Source organism: Aspergillus mulundensis, assembly GCF_003369625.1.
Source record: "Aspergillus mulundensis strain DSM 5745 chromosome Unknown scaffold_13, whole genome shotgun sequence".
NCBI classification, from domain to species: Eukaryota; Fungi; Ascomycota; class Eurotiomycetes; order Eurotiales; family Aspergillaceae; genus Aspergillus; species Aspergillus mulundensis.
In genome coordinates, this window is record NW_020797901.1 from 441870 (window position 1) to 457370 (window position 15501).

The 15501-nt window shown below is 53.2% G+C and overlaps 6 protein-coding genes across 6 annotated transcripts; all 6 read left to right on the plus strand.

The window, feature by feature from the left end:
• Window positions 1-893: 893 nt before the first annotated feature.
• Window positions 894-3862, plus strand: DSM5745_09742 (putative MFS peptide transporter; the record flags this gene model as incomplete). Its single annotated transcript, XM_026751758.1, has 8 exons — window positions 894-956; window positions 1019-1184; window positions 1507-1583; window positions 1824-2023; window positions 2080-2420; window positions 2474-2733; window positions 2783-3382; window positions 3449-3862. The coding sequence occupies 8 exons, from the start codon at window positions 894-896 to the stop codon at window positions 3860-3862; spliced, it is 2121 nt and encodes a 706-aa protein (XP_026599490.1).
• A 1961-nt stretch (window positions 3863-5823) lies between these two features.
• Window positions 5824-7851, plus strand: DSM5745_09743 (uncharacterized protein; the record flags this gene model as incomplete). The annotated part of the gene is made up of 1 exon (XM_026751759.1): window positions 5824-7851. The coding sequence occupies one exon, from the start codon at window positions 5824-5826 to the stop codon at window positions 7849-7851; it is 2028 nt and encodes a 675-aa protein (XP_026599491.1).
• A 1500-nt stretch (window positions 7852-9351) lies between these two features.
• DSM5745_09744 (uncharacterized protein) lies at window positions 9352-11445 on the plus strand (the record flags this gene model as incomplete). Its single annotated transcript, XM_026751760.1, has 1 exon — window positions 9352-11445. The coding sequence occupies one exon, from the start codon at window positions 9352-9354 to the stop codon at window positions 11443-11445; it is 2094 nt and encodes a 697-aa protein (XP_026599492.1).
• A 187-nt stretch (window positions 11446-11632) lies between these two features.
• DSM5745_09745 (uncharacterized protein) lies at window positions 11633-12649 on the plus strand (the record flags this gene model as incomplete). The annotated part of the gene is made up of 2 exons (XM_026751761.1): window positions 11633-11788; window positions 11855-12649. The coding sequence occupies 2 exons, from the start codon at window positions 11633-11635 to the stop codon at window positions 12647-12649; spliced, it is 951 nt and encodes a 316-aa protein (XP_026599493.1).
• A 535-nt stretch (window positions 12650-13184) lies between these two features.
• Window positions 13185-14034, plus strand: DSM5745_09746 (uncharacterized protein; the record flags this gene model as incomplete). Its single annotated transcript, XM_026751762.1, has 2 exons — window positions 13185-13337; window positions 13417-14034. The coding sequence occupies 2 exons, from the start codon at window positions 13185-13187 to the stop codon at window positions 14032-14034; spliced, it is 771 nt and encodes a 256-aa protein (XP_026599494.1).
• A 500-nt stretch (window positions 14035-14534) lies between these two features.
• DSM5745_09747 (J domain-containing protein) lies at window positions 14535-15422 on the plus strand (the record flags this gene model as incomplete). The annotated part of the gene is made up of 1 exon (XM_026751763.1): window positions 14535-15422. One exon carries the CDS (start codon window positions 14535-14537, stop codon window positions 15420-15422), a length of 888 nt encoding a protein of 295 aa, XP_026599495.1.
• Window positions 15423-15501: the final 79 nt, after the last annotated feature.

The following is a 15501-nucleotide window of genomic DNA, read 5'->3' on the forward strand; positions in this document are numbered from 1 at the left end:
AATGCAACCAAGTCAGGGTCCAGGCGGAGTGATCCGATCCGAACTAGTCCCAACGGGGCGATTCTGGACGCCACATGGTGATAAATAGAATGATTGGGCTCGCTTGTGCTTTAGCTTCGCGCCATGCATGTGGACCGTGGTTCTGGGGGCCGGTACCGTAAAGTCAGTAACGTGTAAAGTGTCGGTTGCGCCACCCCAGCTTGCTCGTGTAATACCTAATGACCCTGCTTGTTATAATCCCAGCAACTCTGAGGCTTGTCGATAGCTTACTATTGGGAACATATGTATTTTATCTTACTGTTAAGATGCTGTCCACCGAAAACTGTGAAATAACCGCTGCTAATGTGCCATGCCATTGACAACTAACCGGAAGTATGGGGATCTTGGTTGCGCTGTGTTTTTGACTGCTCTGCCCCTGATCTTCTAACGAACGCGAATTCTTCGCCGTTGATTTAGTTGCGTCTCTTTTTGTAAGTCAAAGGTGTGCTTGAGAACAAAGGCAGTCAAATGATCAAAGGTTGAACATCAGCTGGAGCGCGGACCGAGGTCTGGAATTTAAACAGCCAATCGTACAAGATTGTGTCGACTCGAGAACAAGCAAAATGCAGGTGCATCTCCAATCCCCCCTCAGGATACCGGCTCTGGCCTGGTTCGCCTCAGCCGCAAGCACCATCAGCTCCATGTTCTTCCCCAGCTAGAACCACACGACCCACTGGTTTCCGTTCAGGCCTCGATAATCGCGAATTCGGGACACCGGCATTCATCCTTATCCACTCTGTTGCACTCTATCTTATCAGCAAGGAGCATGATGCCACAGCGACGACCTACCTCCTCACTTGGCCCAGCTCCAATGATACCCGCGTCCATACTGTGGCCTGGGAAGAGCAAGCAACATGACGCACATCGCTGCGGAAGACGAAAGCACCAGCACAATCCTAGTGCCCGATGACCCTTGGGTAGGGAGCACAACGTCCAGCGACCTCTCCTTATCGCCAGGAACCATTGCTGAACCCGCTAGTACGCAGGCTACTGGCCCACAACGGCCGCGGGCTCCGATGAGGCCACTGCGAGTGATGTTACTGCTGGGGACGCTCTCCCAGCTGGCCCCTGGGACGTGTCCCGGGGTGTCGGGCGTGGTGGTGGTGGGGTGTTCCTTGGTGGAGTTGCCAACGTTATCGCAGTGGGTACGTTTCTTTGACGGCTGGAGGCTGGAGCCTGGCAAGCGGAATTGTCCGAAAAGCCGATATCGCCAATCGAGTCAGTCGCAGTCGCCACTGGGTGGAGCGCCTTAGATTAAGCATTGGAAATATGACCTGGTGAAGAGAACCGACACGAACGATCGTATCAGACGCGTGCAATCTGTCGAGAAGCCGAAGCGAACCGCAGTTAATCTAAACTGGTGATAAAGAATGCAACCCAACGCCACGTTCAGCCGAAATCTCCGAGACAGGCGGCCATAAGTTATAAGACGCCCGCTATAGAGCTAAGAGCAGCTAAGCGTGCTAGGCGTGCTTGAACGCACTAAGAGTGCTTGGGCAATGGCATTTGCTGATCGCGTGATAGGCTGGCCCCTTATCGCTCTGGTCTAGCGCCGTCTAGCGTCGCCATTGGCCGATAAGGACGGGGTAGTGTTACATCCTGGAGACCACCACAGATAGCACGCCATCCTCGCTCCCCGGACACGCTCGAAAGGTATTTAAACTGTCCTGAGTCCTGACGATCGTTTCCCCTCAGGTCCGTACGCTTCTCAGGCACGCTTCTCAACGTATTTGTGTACTGCCTCCACCTGCACAATGGGTATGCTCCCTTGCCTCTTTTCCCAGCTCCAGCTAACACCACCAGCGTCCACCGAGAAGACCGGCGTCCCCGCTGTCGAAGATGTCGTCGCCGTCTCCGAGTACGAAGAGCCCACTGACGAGGAGCTCAAGACCCTCCGCCGCATTCCCGGCTCTATTCCGACAGTGGCCTACTTCATCTGTGTCGCCGAGTTCTGCGAGCGCGCCTCGTACCTCGGTGTGTCCGGGTAGGTTGAGCCCTTTCAATATAAGAACAAATATACTCAAACTGACCCCGACGCAGGCTCATCTCAAATTTTGTGAACAGACCGATGCCTGTTGGCGGAAATGGATACGGTGCTCCTGCGCGGGGGACGCAAGATACTGCTGGTGCGTTGGGTATGGGCACGGTGAAGGCCAATGCCGTCAGCCAGTCCTTCAGCATGTTGGCATATCTTCTGCCCATGTTTTTCGGTTACCTGTCCGATGCCTTCACTGGCCGCTTCAAGATGATCTTGTACGGTGTGGCCGTGTTCGGTGTTGCGCACGTTCTCATGGTTGGTGCAACTGCGCCAAAATTGCTCGCGAATGGCGGTGCCAAGGCCCCATACTTTCTCTCGCTGTATATGCTCTCGGTTGGTGCTTGTACGTCTACCCCGTGTTTGGGCATTACCGAGATTTGATACTGACCAGCGCAGCCATGTTCAAGCCCAACGTTTCCCCGCTTCTTCTCGACCAGATGCCCCGCGACAAAGCCAAGATCAAGGTCCTTGCCAGCGGCGAGCGTGTCATTGTCGACCCAGAGGCCACATCGGAGCGCACCATGCTGTGGTTCTATCTGCTCATCAATATCGGTGGCTTCATGCAGACTGCCACCTCCTACGCTGAGAAGTACGTCGGCTGGTGGCTGGCGTTTATCCTGCCGCTGTTCCTGTACATTCCTCTGCCTCTTATGCTGGTATGTTCTCTTTCCGGACGTCCGCGAACTGGTTGTTAATGCAACACAGCTCTGGCTCCGCAAGCGCCTCGTCCTCTTCCCTCCCGGAGGCAGTGACCTTCCCAACGTTGTCCGCGTCCTGAAGATCTGTCTTTCCCGCGGTGGGATCTTCCGCATCGGCCGCCACGGGTTCTGGGACGCCGCAAAGCCCTCTGTCATCGCCGCCAAAGGCCTCAACATCCCCACCCGCTGGAACGACCAATTCGTCGAGGATGTCCGCCGCACATTCCAGGCAACCGGAATCTTCTGCTTCTTCCCGATCCAATTCATCAATGACAACGGCATTGGCAGCGCCGCAAACTACACCTCCACGATGCTCAAGACCAACGGTGTGCCCAACGACCTGCTGTCAAACATGAACCCACTCAGTATCATCGTTTTCGCCCCGATCCTCAACTACGGACTCTACCCTCTTCTGCGCCGCTACAAGATCAACTACGGACCTGTGGCGCGTATGGCAACGGGTCTCCTCCTGTCCTCCGTCGCTGGTGTCGGATATACCGTGCTCAACAACTACGCCTACAAGCTCGGCCCATGCGGGAAGTGGGGATCTTCAGACACCTGCGTCGACGAGAATGGAAACGCGCTCGTTGCTCCCATCACCGTCTGGGTATGTCATTGTCCACAACCTATCCCTTCCATATCATTATTCTTATCCCCGTACTAACAATCCCAGTGGATCGCCATCCCCTACGCCATCGGCGGTATCTCCGAGCTCTTCATCAACGTCCCCGCCTACGCCATCGCCTACTCCCGCGCCCCCAAGAACATGCGCGGTCTCGTCTCCGCCATCAACCTGCTCAACACGGCCGTGGCCTACGCGATCGGCCTCGCCTGTTCCGCCGTGATCAGGGATCCATATCTTACGTGGGACCTCGGCGGCCCAGCGATCGTGGGCTTCGTCCTCACGGCGGTCTTTTACTGGATGTTCCGCCACATCGACAAGGAGGAGTTCTTCCTTACTGAGATGGCTGAGAATGAGGAGAACGGTGCTGCGGAGGTTGTTGGGAACAACGGCATGAACAAGACGGCGAACCCGGTTGAGAAGATTGCTGAGAATGAGGAGTTTGGGATCTCGTCGAAGCAGTGAGATTCGTGTTGAAAATGGGGGTTGTGTTGAGTACATAATTAGGGTCGTGTTTGATCCTACCTCCGTCCACGTCCATGAGCTAAGATGAGACGAGTCACATATAAGAATAATAATGAGTTAATAATGAGATCTTGTCTCCTTAGTAATGAAGTCAAAGGACAGGCCCGCTCACCACATGGCGCCGGGTCCCTGTCCCGTTTGGGTGTCTACCCCGGGGCCCCGCATTCTGGCCCCGGGCCAGATCAATCTGAATGTCGGCGAACCCCGACATCTTGACCGTGTTTAGAAGAGCTCGTATATTTATCCGCATACATATACTCCCTGTGTGCTTCTTGCCGTACGGGACCATGGTCAGTTCAACTGTTCCCTGGTTTCATCGGCGTGCTAGTAGTTACATGGTCAGTGGATTATAATGAGCTCGCTTCCGGGCATATATATATATATACATATATATATTGATGCTGGTGGTGCCAAACCACTCGATATTTTAACGCATCGCTAGACCAAAGGTATTAATTGACTAAAGGGCAATAGGCCAGCTATACACTCCAATTGATAAAGTTGGTTCATATAGACTGGATTAGCTCTGTCCTACGCTTTGAACGGATGAGATTTGGATTGACAGGGCAATGGTAGCCTAGGCCGGTTGTGCCATTGGTTATAAGGACGTGAAAGTTGAAAAGGTTCAATTAGGGAAGGAGCTGGGGATGCCTGGCGGCTGTCAAAGTCGGGACCCTCCGCCTGCGGTGCGGGGTTTCCAGCGTCTCCCCGGTCAACTCGTGCACCTCTTCTTTCTGCCAAGGGCATCACCTTCCGATCCCCTTCTTACAGAACGCTCTCAAGCGTAGCAATTGAATCAAATGGTACTTATTGGCCTGACACCCTCCTCTTGATATACCGCAGCGATGGATAGCTGACCCAACCCAAGAAAAAGCCAGAAAGACACCAGCATCGCTTCTCGGGCCCAAACACTTCAGCAAATTAGGCGATCAACACAGTTAACACTGCCACGACTCCATACGACAGCTTTGCGGCTCATTCTAAACGGCCAAATCATACACCGAAAACCCCGAGCGCGCCCGAAATACCACATAATCCAAGAGCAAGGCGGCGGCGAGCTACGATCCGGTGTCCTGGCAATGACACGACATCCTGGGCCATGGAGAGGAGACTGTTGCGGCCGACGAGTGCCATCACCATTGCAATAACCGTTGTGATCGAGGACCCAAATAAACAGAGGGACTAGGGGGAGTGGCGCTCTGAAGCTGCGACGAGGCTAGCTTCTCGTGGAATACGCCATCTTGATGTTGTTTCCAAGCACCGTGAGCATCGTTGCACACTTGCAGCCTTTGCCTTTCGAGTCAGGTGGGGGTTGGCCCATGGTAGTTGGGACTATTGCATACCTCACCCCTGCACGTCATCCGAGCACCACCTGTTCTGGTAGCAATGTCTGGTAGCACAACCACACAAAGCGGCTATCCGAACAGATGGATCTCGATTATATGCGGCCCAGATGGTGCATGTCACACACTTGCCCCGGGGCCCGCACCTCAAGGCTCTCAGGCCCTCTGTCTCATCACGCGCCTTTGGGTATTTGTCCCGACCAATCTCTTCAGTATGGCAATATGCAGGTTTGCACCGATATTTGTCGTCCACGGCCAATCAGCGCGATTCTGAGCAGGTCGATTTGCGATCCATCCATACTCCGTCCCTAGGGTAGCGCACTCTTGTTGAGATAGACCACTTTTACGTGTCAATCTCATTGGATACGCTTCTCAATGGACCCCGCTATGATCGTGTTGTTTTGACAACTTGGACCCTGTTCCTTCCGCCTTTAATCTGTCATCACACCCCTCCAGACTACCTGCCACCCGGACATCACTCGCTCGCCGCAGTTCATACTTGCCTCTCTCAGCCCCTACTCCGCGTAAATTGACAAGCTTCGATCTGTCAGCGTCGCAATGTCTGCGCATATCCTCCATTCAGCTGACTCGTCTCCCTTTTCGACCCTCGCTCCCGAGCCGATCGTCACCATCGCCGGCTTTCTTGAAAGTCAAGGACAGATTTATAACTTCTCGCGAGTGTCTCGTCGCCTCTACAGCATATTGAATCCGTATCTGTACCGGTACAACGTGCTACATGGGCGCGCTTCCGCCTTTGCGTGGGCCGTTCGAAACGGCAAAGAACCGACTGCCCGAAAATCATTGAAGGCTGGTATTAAACCATCCGCGTTCGGGGCGGCTATCGCTGCTTGGAAAGGTTATGATCATATTTTGAAGCTCCTGTGCGAACACGGGTTGGACTTCAATTTGGAGGTGGAACGTGTCCCCATCGATTGGAGCAGGTCCCCTCTTTGCAGCACAGTCCTGGGAACTGCAGTCAAGCACGGACATGCATCCACCGTCCGTTTTCTCTTGGAGTCTGGGGCGAGAATAGACGTTCATAATGCATACGGCGACAGGCACTTTCTGCATCTGGCGAGTTCTCGCGGCCACCTTGAGGTTGTGAAGGTCCTTGTTGACGCTGGCGCCGACGTCAACTTTGCAAATCATAATTCTACCGCCCTCTCTGCGGCTGCATATAGAGGGGATGTTGATCTGGTAAAATTCTTGCTCCAAAGAGGAGCCGATCCTAACTGGGGGGACAGTACTTCCGAGCCTCTTAAGTTGGCTGCATTAGAGAACCACGTGGAGGTCATTCAGTGCTTGCTTACCCACGGTGCACGTACAAGCTTGGGACTGGTCCACGGTCCATACTATCGCTGTCATGCAAACGTCGTTGAGGTCCTCCTGAGACATATGAACTACCCACAGGCCGCTAGGAATAACTTTGAAGAGGAAGGCCAGGTCGCCCTTCTGGCCGCCAAAAACGGTTTGACCGACATCCTCGCAGAGTTAATTGACCAGGGTTGGGATGTCAATTCTTCGCCACTGCCGCAGACCTGGGGACAGCAAGTTTGCTATGATACGCCATTAGCATTGGCAGCAAAACATGGCCATGCAAGTATTGTGCAACTCCTTTTATCCCGTGGTGCGGACCCCGACGAAAGCCGAGGTGGTAATCCATTACGGCTCGCTGTTCAAGAGCACCGCGAGGACGTGGTCCAGCTCTTGCTGCAGAATGGGGCCAGAGTGCTCGATCCTGATAGGAGTCACATATGTCCGGCGGCTATCACTCACACTGTCATTCGCAACCTCCTAGAAGACCACGGCGTTGATCTATTTGCTCCAGATCTGGACAGTATTCTCATGGATGGAGATTTGCCGAAACTTCAGGCCATGGTCGACAAAGGCCTGGACTTTACCAGGTTCAATGATCCCACTTTGAGTGCAAGATGGTGTCTTTTTCCCTTCCATGCTACTCTTGCAGACTGTCGGGCACCTATCATTCGAAAGGTATTCCAGTTGGGCTTCAGCCCCCAACCCAGTGAGCACGAATACATAATGGCGGCCGTTCTCAAAGGAAATCGCGTACTCCTACGGCTTCTCATAGAACGTGGCTTCGATGTCTGTCAGGACAAGTTGCAAGGAGAGCTGCTTCAGTGGGCGGTAGTGCAAGAAAGTAAATATACTGCCGCCTCCACCGTTGACTTCCTTCTTCAGCAAGGCGTGGATATCAACGCACTTGGTTACTTTAACCGTACTGCATTGATGGAGGTCGTCGCAGACTACACAGACTATCCCCCTCACGCCGCCAAGATCCTGCTTGACCGAGGCGCGGACCCATGCTTTGAGAACGAGGATGGGGACTGTCCGCTAACTTTGATCTTGAGCCATGAGGTGCCGCGTCGCGCGGTGCCTCAGCTCCTCTCGTATATCGACAACTTTGGCACTCCCTTTAATGTGGTCCAGCCGCAGCTTCTCCGCGCTCTTTCGATTACCACGCAGCGTCAACACGAATTGGCCTCGGATACTCCAAGTTGGGTGCATCTCCAGCGTTATCTTACGCGGAGATTAAAAGAGGCTAGGGAAAACGAGGATAGGGCGTGAAGGTTGATATTTTTGCTTGGTTGAGCACGGAAGTCCCTAGAGATCGTGTTAACGACCCTAATGCATTTGTTTTATGGATTAAGCTTGCTGTTGCCCCGTCCGTATAATGAATTCAAAGTATAAGAGGCTATATTGGGTCGTAATCAAAATTCGTACTACACTTTAGTGTGGATGAAACTTGAAATGTCTGATGAAATCCAGCTTTAGACTACCGTAGCCAGAAATTCGGCCACGGCCAAGTATCCAGGTTTGATATTCATCAAAGTAGATTCCGTTGCATTCATGCCCTTGAGTCAGGGTCCAGCAGCCCAGGAGCACCAACTCAGCTACCCATCCAGAGCCCCCAGCTCTCCCCCCTCTCTTGCCGTCATCCTCCGCTGCTTTTCTAATTGTCTACCCCAAATATTCCCCTGCAACCTTTTCTTCTGTGGCAGCCGGAAGGCGCGTTCCGGAATATAGTTCGCGGGACTCGTCACTCTGAGTTGTGTTTTACCTACGTGGCAGAAAAACCGTTGGCAGGAGAAGAGCAGTGCGGTCGTGTCCGATATGGCTCACAGCGAAGGTTTTTCTTGAATAGATAGCCTTTTCTCTTTAGTGGACGGTGGATTTGCGGATGAGATGGTACTTGTGAGGTTAGGGGAAGGGAGGTACGAGGTGTTTGAGTGGCGAAGTTGCGCCTTGGTAGATCTTGCGGTGGTAAGCTGGTTCTGGCATCTCATGCAGAATCCTGTGGGCTGAGAGTTGCTAAGTGCCGGATGTTATGATGCTGTTATGAGGACGGAGGCGGAGGCTGAAAGGTTGCGGGAGGATCGTGAAGAGAGGGTGAGGCTTTCGATACAGAGGTAAGCATGCGACTATTGAATGCAGGTTGGTGCTTCACTTAGGTAGGTGAATGAAATGATTTTGGCCTACTTGTCACTATATTCCAAGCCTATACCGTACCTTGGTGGCGTCTCGGGCCTGCATATTATCCCAGCCCAGCCTGTTCTGCTAGCATTTCTGAACAGCTTCAGTGCACAATTTGGTTATTTAGACAGCTGACATTGGCTATATATATCCTCGAGGGTCGTGTGATACTATACACCTGCCCCCTACCTTGTTCTTCTAAGTATAAGGAAATAGCAAACTTCCAAGTAAAGGCCTTCAGACCCTGTCCCATGATACGCCTTGTAACTATTTGTCCTGACGAATCTGTTCCGTATGGCCTTCCACGGCCAATCAGCGCGGACCCAAGCAGCTTGATCTGGGATCCATAGTTTTTTCCCTTCTGTCACTGTTTGAGACTGATCTAATTGGCTGTGTGATGTTGTCATTATCCACACGTCCCATTCTTGTGTTTTATCCATTTCTCGCGTTTCTTCGAGGTCCGGTCCGGCTCTCCTTCTACAACCACCTCCTTAAGTCGTGCAGTCCGGACTTCGATGTACTGGTTCACCTTGACCCAAAGCATTTAAGGAGCCCCCGGTCTCCTTGTTGGTCCATATTCAACCCTGCTTCACGATGCCCGGTCTGATCGCGTCTTCGACGGACGCGTCGCCCCTCTCGAGCCTTCCTGCCGAGTTGATCCTCATGATTGCCGAGTTTCTCGAGTACGAAAATCAGATCAACAATTTTTCACGCGTCTCTTGTCGCTTCTACCACCTCTTGAATCCTTTTCTTTATCGGCATGACGTGGTGTCCGGAAGCAGGTTGGCCCTTAGATGGGCATCGACGCACGGCCAGGAGCCGGTTGTCCAAAAAGCCTTGAAAGCCGGCGCAACCCCCACTGTATATGACGCGGCTTCAGCTGCTTGCAACGGCCACGATCATCTTTTGAAGCTTTTCATAGAGCGCGGGGTGGACCTCAATGCTCCGATGCACTACCGAGGCAACCTCGCAGATCCCTACAGCATCAGCAGCACGCTATTGGCGAATGCAGCCAATTCCGGCCATCAATCCACCGTCCGTCTGCTCCTGGAGTCAGGAGCGAAAATAGAAACACCCCCGGGAAGCGATGACGAGCCTCCCGCTTTGATACAAGCCGTCTATTGGAGACGTCATGAGGTCGTGAGGGTCCTTGTCGATGCCGGCGCTGACGTTAATGCTACAGATAATCATGGGCTTACCGCGCTGTATTTTGCTGCTTCTCGCGGACATATCGATACCGTGAAATTCTTGCTTCAGAGAGGGGCAGATCTCGACAAGGGTCCAAATGGTATCCTGCCCATTTCTGCTGCAGTGCAGGAGGGCCGCATTGATATCATCCAGTGTTTGCTTGATCATGGTGCCAGCGTGCGCTACAATCTGCTTGTACATGCTGCATACATGAATCATGCTAGCACTGTTAAGCTTTTGCTAAGGCATTTGCAGGCTATGCCGGATAGTGAACTCGAACCAGAACAGCTTGCGCTTCTTGCTGCTGGAACTGGCTTGACTCCAATCATCACCGAGTTAATTAATCGGGGCTGGGATGCCAACTCTTATTCAGTGACACGGCAAACTGAGGAGGAAACCCATTTTGTTACCCCATTGCTGTACGCTGCCAAAAACGGTCATGTGGATATTGTCCGTCTGCTCTTATCCCACGGAGCAAACCCAAACCGCGACAATCATGATTACGATCACCCCTTGATCAGTCCCCTGCGACATGCCGTGGAGCAGGGCCACGAGGACGTGGTACGAGTCTTGTTAGAACATAATGCCAGCCTCTACATCTCCGAAGTGCATTACATACTGAACGATGCTATCCCGCATGATGCCATCTTCAAGCTTCTCCTAGATCACGAGGCAGATCCGCATGAACTAGATCTGGAGGCCGTTATGCTTGCCGGGGATCCAGCAAAGCTCCAGATCCTGATAGACGCGGGCCTCGACTTCAAGCTCCGTGGTTCCCGGCTTGATTCAGAGTGTTCAACCACCAAATCGTTTCCTATAGTTCTTGCAAAAAGCAACGAGGCCATTGTCCGCACTGTATTTGCTCATGGCCATCGCCCTGTACCCGTCGGCAAGGGCTCAGATTATGATGATAGCTTCTACCTGCAAGCAGCTGCTCTCGAGGGTAACGTTGCGCTCTTCGAATGCCTGAAGGAAATCGGCTTCGACGCTCGCATACACTGCAATGGATACCGTCTTTTCGAGAACGCAGCATGCGTCGAAGACTACCACGCTGCCGGGGCAACGGTCGACTGGCTCCTCCAGCAGGGCGTCGACATGGAGAGCCGCGGCCCCTTCGATCGAACACCCCTCTTATCCGTTGTGCAAAACTCCAGAATGGACCCGATCCACGCAACGAGGGTTCTGCTCGACCGTGGCGCAGATCCATGCTATGAATCGGAGGACGAGGATTGCCCGCTACTGCAAGCTGTGGTCCGCGGAGGAAACCTCGCTCTTTTGGTTGACCTCATCGATGCCATTGACCGCAAGGGGAATATCCCCTTTAGTGTTTTGGGGCCCCAGATCCTCCGTGCGCTTTCTTTTATCGAGGACGAGGACCCACCGCTTCCCGGGTCGACATTGTATAGAATCGAGAGGATGCTGAACAACTTTTGGTGGCGCAAGTTCTCTGAACGGCCCCGGGAAGAATGGGGACCCGGGGTGTCTGATTGGGCAATATGAAATCGCAAATATATAGACCAAGGCCCCTAGTTTACTCAATATACGCCATTTCTTATGGTGAGGTTAAAGTTTATCCATCCAAGACGCTAACTTAGCGCGGGGCGCAGGATCACGTCTATATAAACACCAAGACCCCTCCGCACATTCCACAGCCTTTCTCATTCCTGCCAATAATATACAATAACCAATGCCTCCAACTGAACACGGCCGCACTTACTACGATATCCTGGGCGTCGAAAAAACCGCAGACGCCACCACTATCAAAGCGGCATATAGAGCTTTAGCGCTCACGAACCACCCCGATCGGAACAAGAGCCCCAATGCGACCGCCGAGTTCCAGCTAGTAATGCGCCTTACCTTATCTCACTCAATTGCCGATCGTTTGGCTTACGCGCCTTGCTTACCGTAGATCTCCGAAGCATACGAGACCCTAATCGACAGGCATAAGCGCCAGCACTACGATTATGATCTGAGCAATAGCGCGAGCACCACCACCACCAAGGATACCAAAAACAATACCGGGGCTCACAGCGGCCATGCGCATTCCGCGCAAGAAAACACCTCCCACTCATACCGGGCCCCACCGCCGCGCCCAAAGCCAAAACCGCAAAGACGAACACCGCCAACAACCGAAGCCGAGAAAGACGAGCTTCTCGCAACTCTAACAGCAGAGCAAGAGACCCTCCGCAAGCGCCGCACCGAAGCCCAAACAGAGCGCGACGCCGCGGAGCAACGGATCGAGAAACTGGACTCGGAGCTCCGACATTTATTCACGGATATATTTCACGTCGTTGGGAACCTCGAAGCTGATGAGACGAGGGTCGCGAAATTCGCGGCGAAGTATCTACTAGGCAAAAAAGGAAGAGAGGAGCTTAGGGTTCAGCGGGAGGAGTGGGAGGCGCAGCTGGGTGAGCTGGTTAAGTTGCGGCGGAGGAAGGAGAGAGAGAGTCACGATGCGTGGCTGAGGTCTTGGGATCTGGGCAGGGAAGTTGAGGGGCTTGGAGACGAGTTGGATGATGCTAGAAGGGAGATTGAGGGGGTTGAGCGTGAGTGGGCGGAGAAGGTGAGGAAGGAGGGGTGGAGGGCCGTTTGGAGGGGGGTTGGGAAGGGGAAGGGGAAGGGGAAGGGGGAGGAGAAGGGGAAGGAGAAGGAGAAGGAGAAGGAGAAGGAGAAAGAGAAGGAGAAGGAGAAGAATTCGGGTTAAGAACGTGGCCTACTTTTGGAAGTAGCAATAGTTGCTTGGTCGAATATTGTAACCCAGATAATATTCCAAGGTTATCGGTATGGATTCTACATCCACATGCATATGTCAAGATCTTTCGACCAGATTATAGTTATCTTGAATTTTTCGAGCGGTCATGGGAATCCATAATTTCAATCCTTGGTAGCACTAGACAGGGCCTTCATGTCCAATGTATCTCCTGCAGTTTTAGTCACACGGATCATAGACGCTTGCCAAGAAATCAATCCCCTTGGAGTACGGAGTATATTGATCCATTCTGACCAATAGACTGATCCATCTATCCATGGATGTCTCCTCTGCCATGTGCGACAACTTGGCACAGTTTGTACTTTGTACCTCGAGGCTCATGCACAGCCACATCGAGTCACATGAAGTGTGGATCCCTTCCCCACCATGCGGCTCTTCCCGACCGCGGCCCCGTTCCAGCCGCCCCGCCCGCCATTCAGTCGATCTCTCAATCTAGAACAAAGTCAACAACCCCAGGCTGGCAGGCACAATGCCCCTACGGCCTCATCGCGACTACTACGCAGTCCTCGGAGTCCAGCCAACCGCAGACTCTGGCACTATTAAAGCAGCATATAGGAAGCTAGCGCTCACCAAGCACCCCGACCGAAACAAGGATGCTAATGCGACTGCGGAGTTTCAGCTGGTAAGCCTCGACACCGGCCTCTTTTTCACCTTGTCTTTGCTTTCAATGACTTATCAAACTAACACTTTAGCATGTCTAGATATCCGAGGCCTACGAGACACTGGTCGATGAGACGAAGCGCCGAACATACGATTCCAGCATATGCAGTCAACATACCTCTGCCTCTGCTTACGCCCGCCCTCCCACTCCCACCCCCGCTTACGCACCCCCTACTCCTGCCTCATCGGAGCAACCACCCATAGAGACCTGGATAAAGAAAGAGATAGCCAGTTTGAAAGCCACCGAGCAGCGCGCCCACAACCAGCAGCTCAGCGCCCAGAGAACACTAGATGAGGCCAGGGAGAAACTAGTCCGAACGCATGAAGAGCTCACAAAGATACTCGAGGAGCAAGAGCGGATCACTCGCGAGAAAGCCGCGGACGAGCGGTGGGTGGTCACTTTCACTGCATCTCTGCTACGACACAGGGGGGATATTGCGCGGCGGCAGAAGAGGCGGGGTGTGGAGATTGCCGCGCTTGATGAGCGGTTAGGTGAGAAAAACGGGGAGTTTCAGGATCTGTTACTTGAGATTCGGGCGCTGGAGCAGAGGGTTTTTGTTACAAGAGCTATGAGGGAGAAGACTATTTCTCAGATGAGGAGGTTGCAGAGTGGGGTGGTCTTTGAGTTTGAGAGGGTGAGGGGGTGGGCGTGGACGTAGCGAGGAGGAGGCATGATGTGATCGAGATCTTCACTTCAGCTGAGCAAAGGGACTATGAATGATGGGCTCAAGTCCCGCTTTTTCATGTCTGTTTATTGATACCGATGTTTGTTGGTCCAAGTGGGTGAGAGATCGAAACCTATCATTAAACTCACTCTCGTCCATGGCCAGCTGGACTAAGTATACCAGCCATATAGACGCTTGAACTACTTCCCTACATAGGCACAATTACTTCAGACCTCATTACCTTTTCACTTCCGCTTCATTATTTGGTGATATCTCGGGAGTCACCCACCTCGCCGGAACCCCCCTCCGCCGGCTTCATCCTCCGTAAAGAGGCGCAATCATTGACGCCATAACCTAGAACATCTGGACGGGTTTACACCCCGGATTCCTTTAAGCTTCAATCACCTGATGTCAGGCAATCATTTTAACCAAGAATCCCCCCATCCCCCTCTTTCCTCCTCATCAACCCATCACTACCCTGACCCATCACAAACATGGCTCAAAACCAAGTGATCGTTGACTACTACGCAGTCCTGGGCATCCCCCCGACTGCCGATGCATCCTGCATCAAAGCGGCCTTCAGAACCGCGGCTCTAGCCAAGCACCCTGACAAAAACCCGTCTCCGGACGCAACGTCCGAGTTCCAGCGCGTAGGCGAAGCCTACGAAACGCTCATGGACGAGACGAGGCGCGCGCACTATGACGCTGCAATCTACCCATTTATCAAACAAACTAACGCTGCTTCGTCCTCTGCTCACACTGACCCTGCTCCTGGCGCATGGGAGCAAGAGTTCCAATGGACTGACCCTTTTTTTGAGCCACCGGAGCAGGAGCAGGAGCAGGAGCAAGGGTTTTTCACTGACCTTTTCACTGACCTTTCCCCTGACCCCGTCCTGTCACAAGAACAAGAGCAAGAGCAAGCGCAAAAACAAGAAGCCGAGTTCTCGCGCATCGAAACCGAAGTACTCGAGCTCCGCAAGAGCTTCCTCAAGCACGATAACCGCGAGAAGCAGCGCCAAACCGCATTGGTCAGCCGTCTCCAGCGCGAAAAACCATACCTCGCTGCGCTGAAGGCCGAGATCGAGCGGCTAGCCGCACAGCGCGCTGCCTGTCTCTCTAGATCTCACTTCCACAGCGACCCTGCCAACGCACAGCAAACATGGTCCGAGTGCTTTGCTAACGGCGGCTACGGAAACGACGAGATGAAATACCATGTTAACGCTAAGCGTGCGGAGGTCGAAGGCCTCGAGCGGAGTATTGCTAAGCGCACGCTCTCGAGGAAACGCCGCCTTTCCACCTTCCAGGTTAAGATTGAGGAGCTGAATCAACAGTGGGTTGCTAACGGGGGAGTCTCCGGCTTTAAGAGGGCTGGGGATCAGTGAAGTCTTTCGCGCCCTTCCCTTTGCTGAGACTTCGTCACTCAGTCCATTCCTCTTGCCAACGAAAAGACCAAAAAAACAC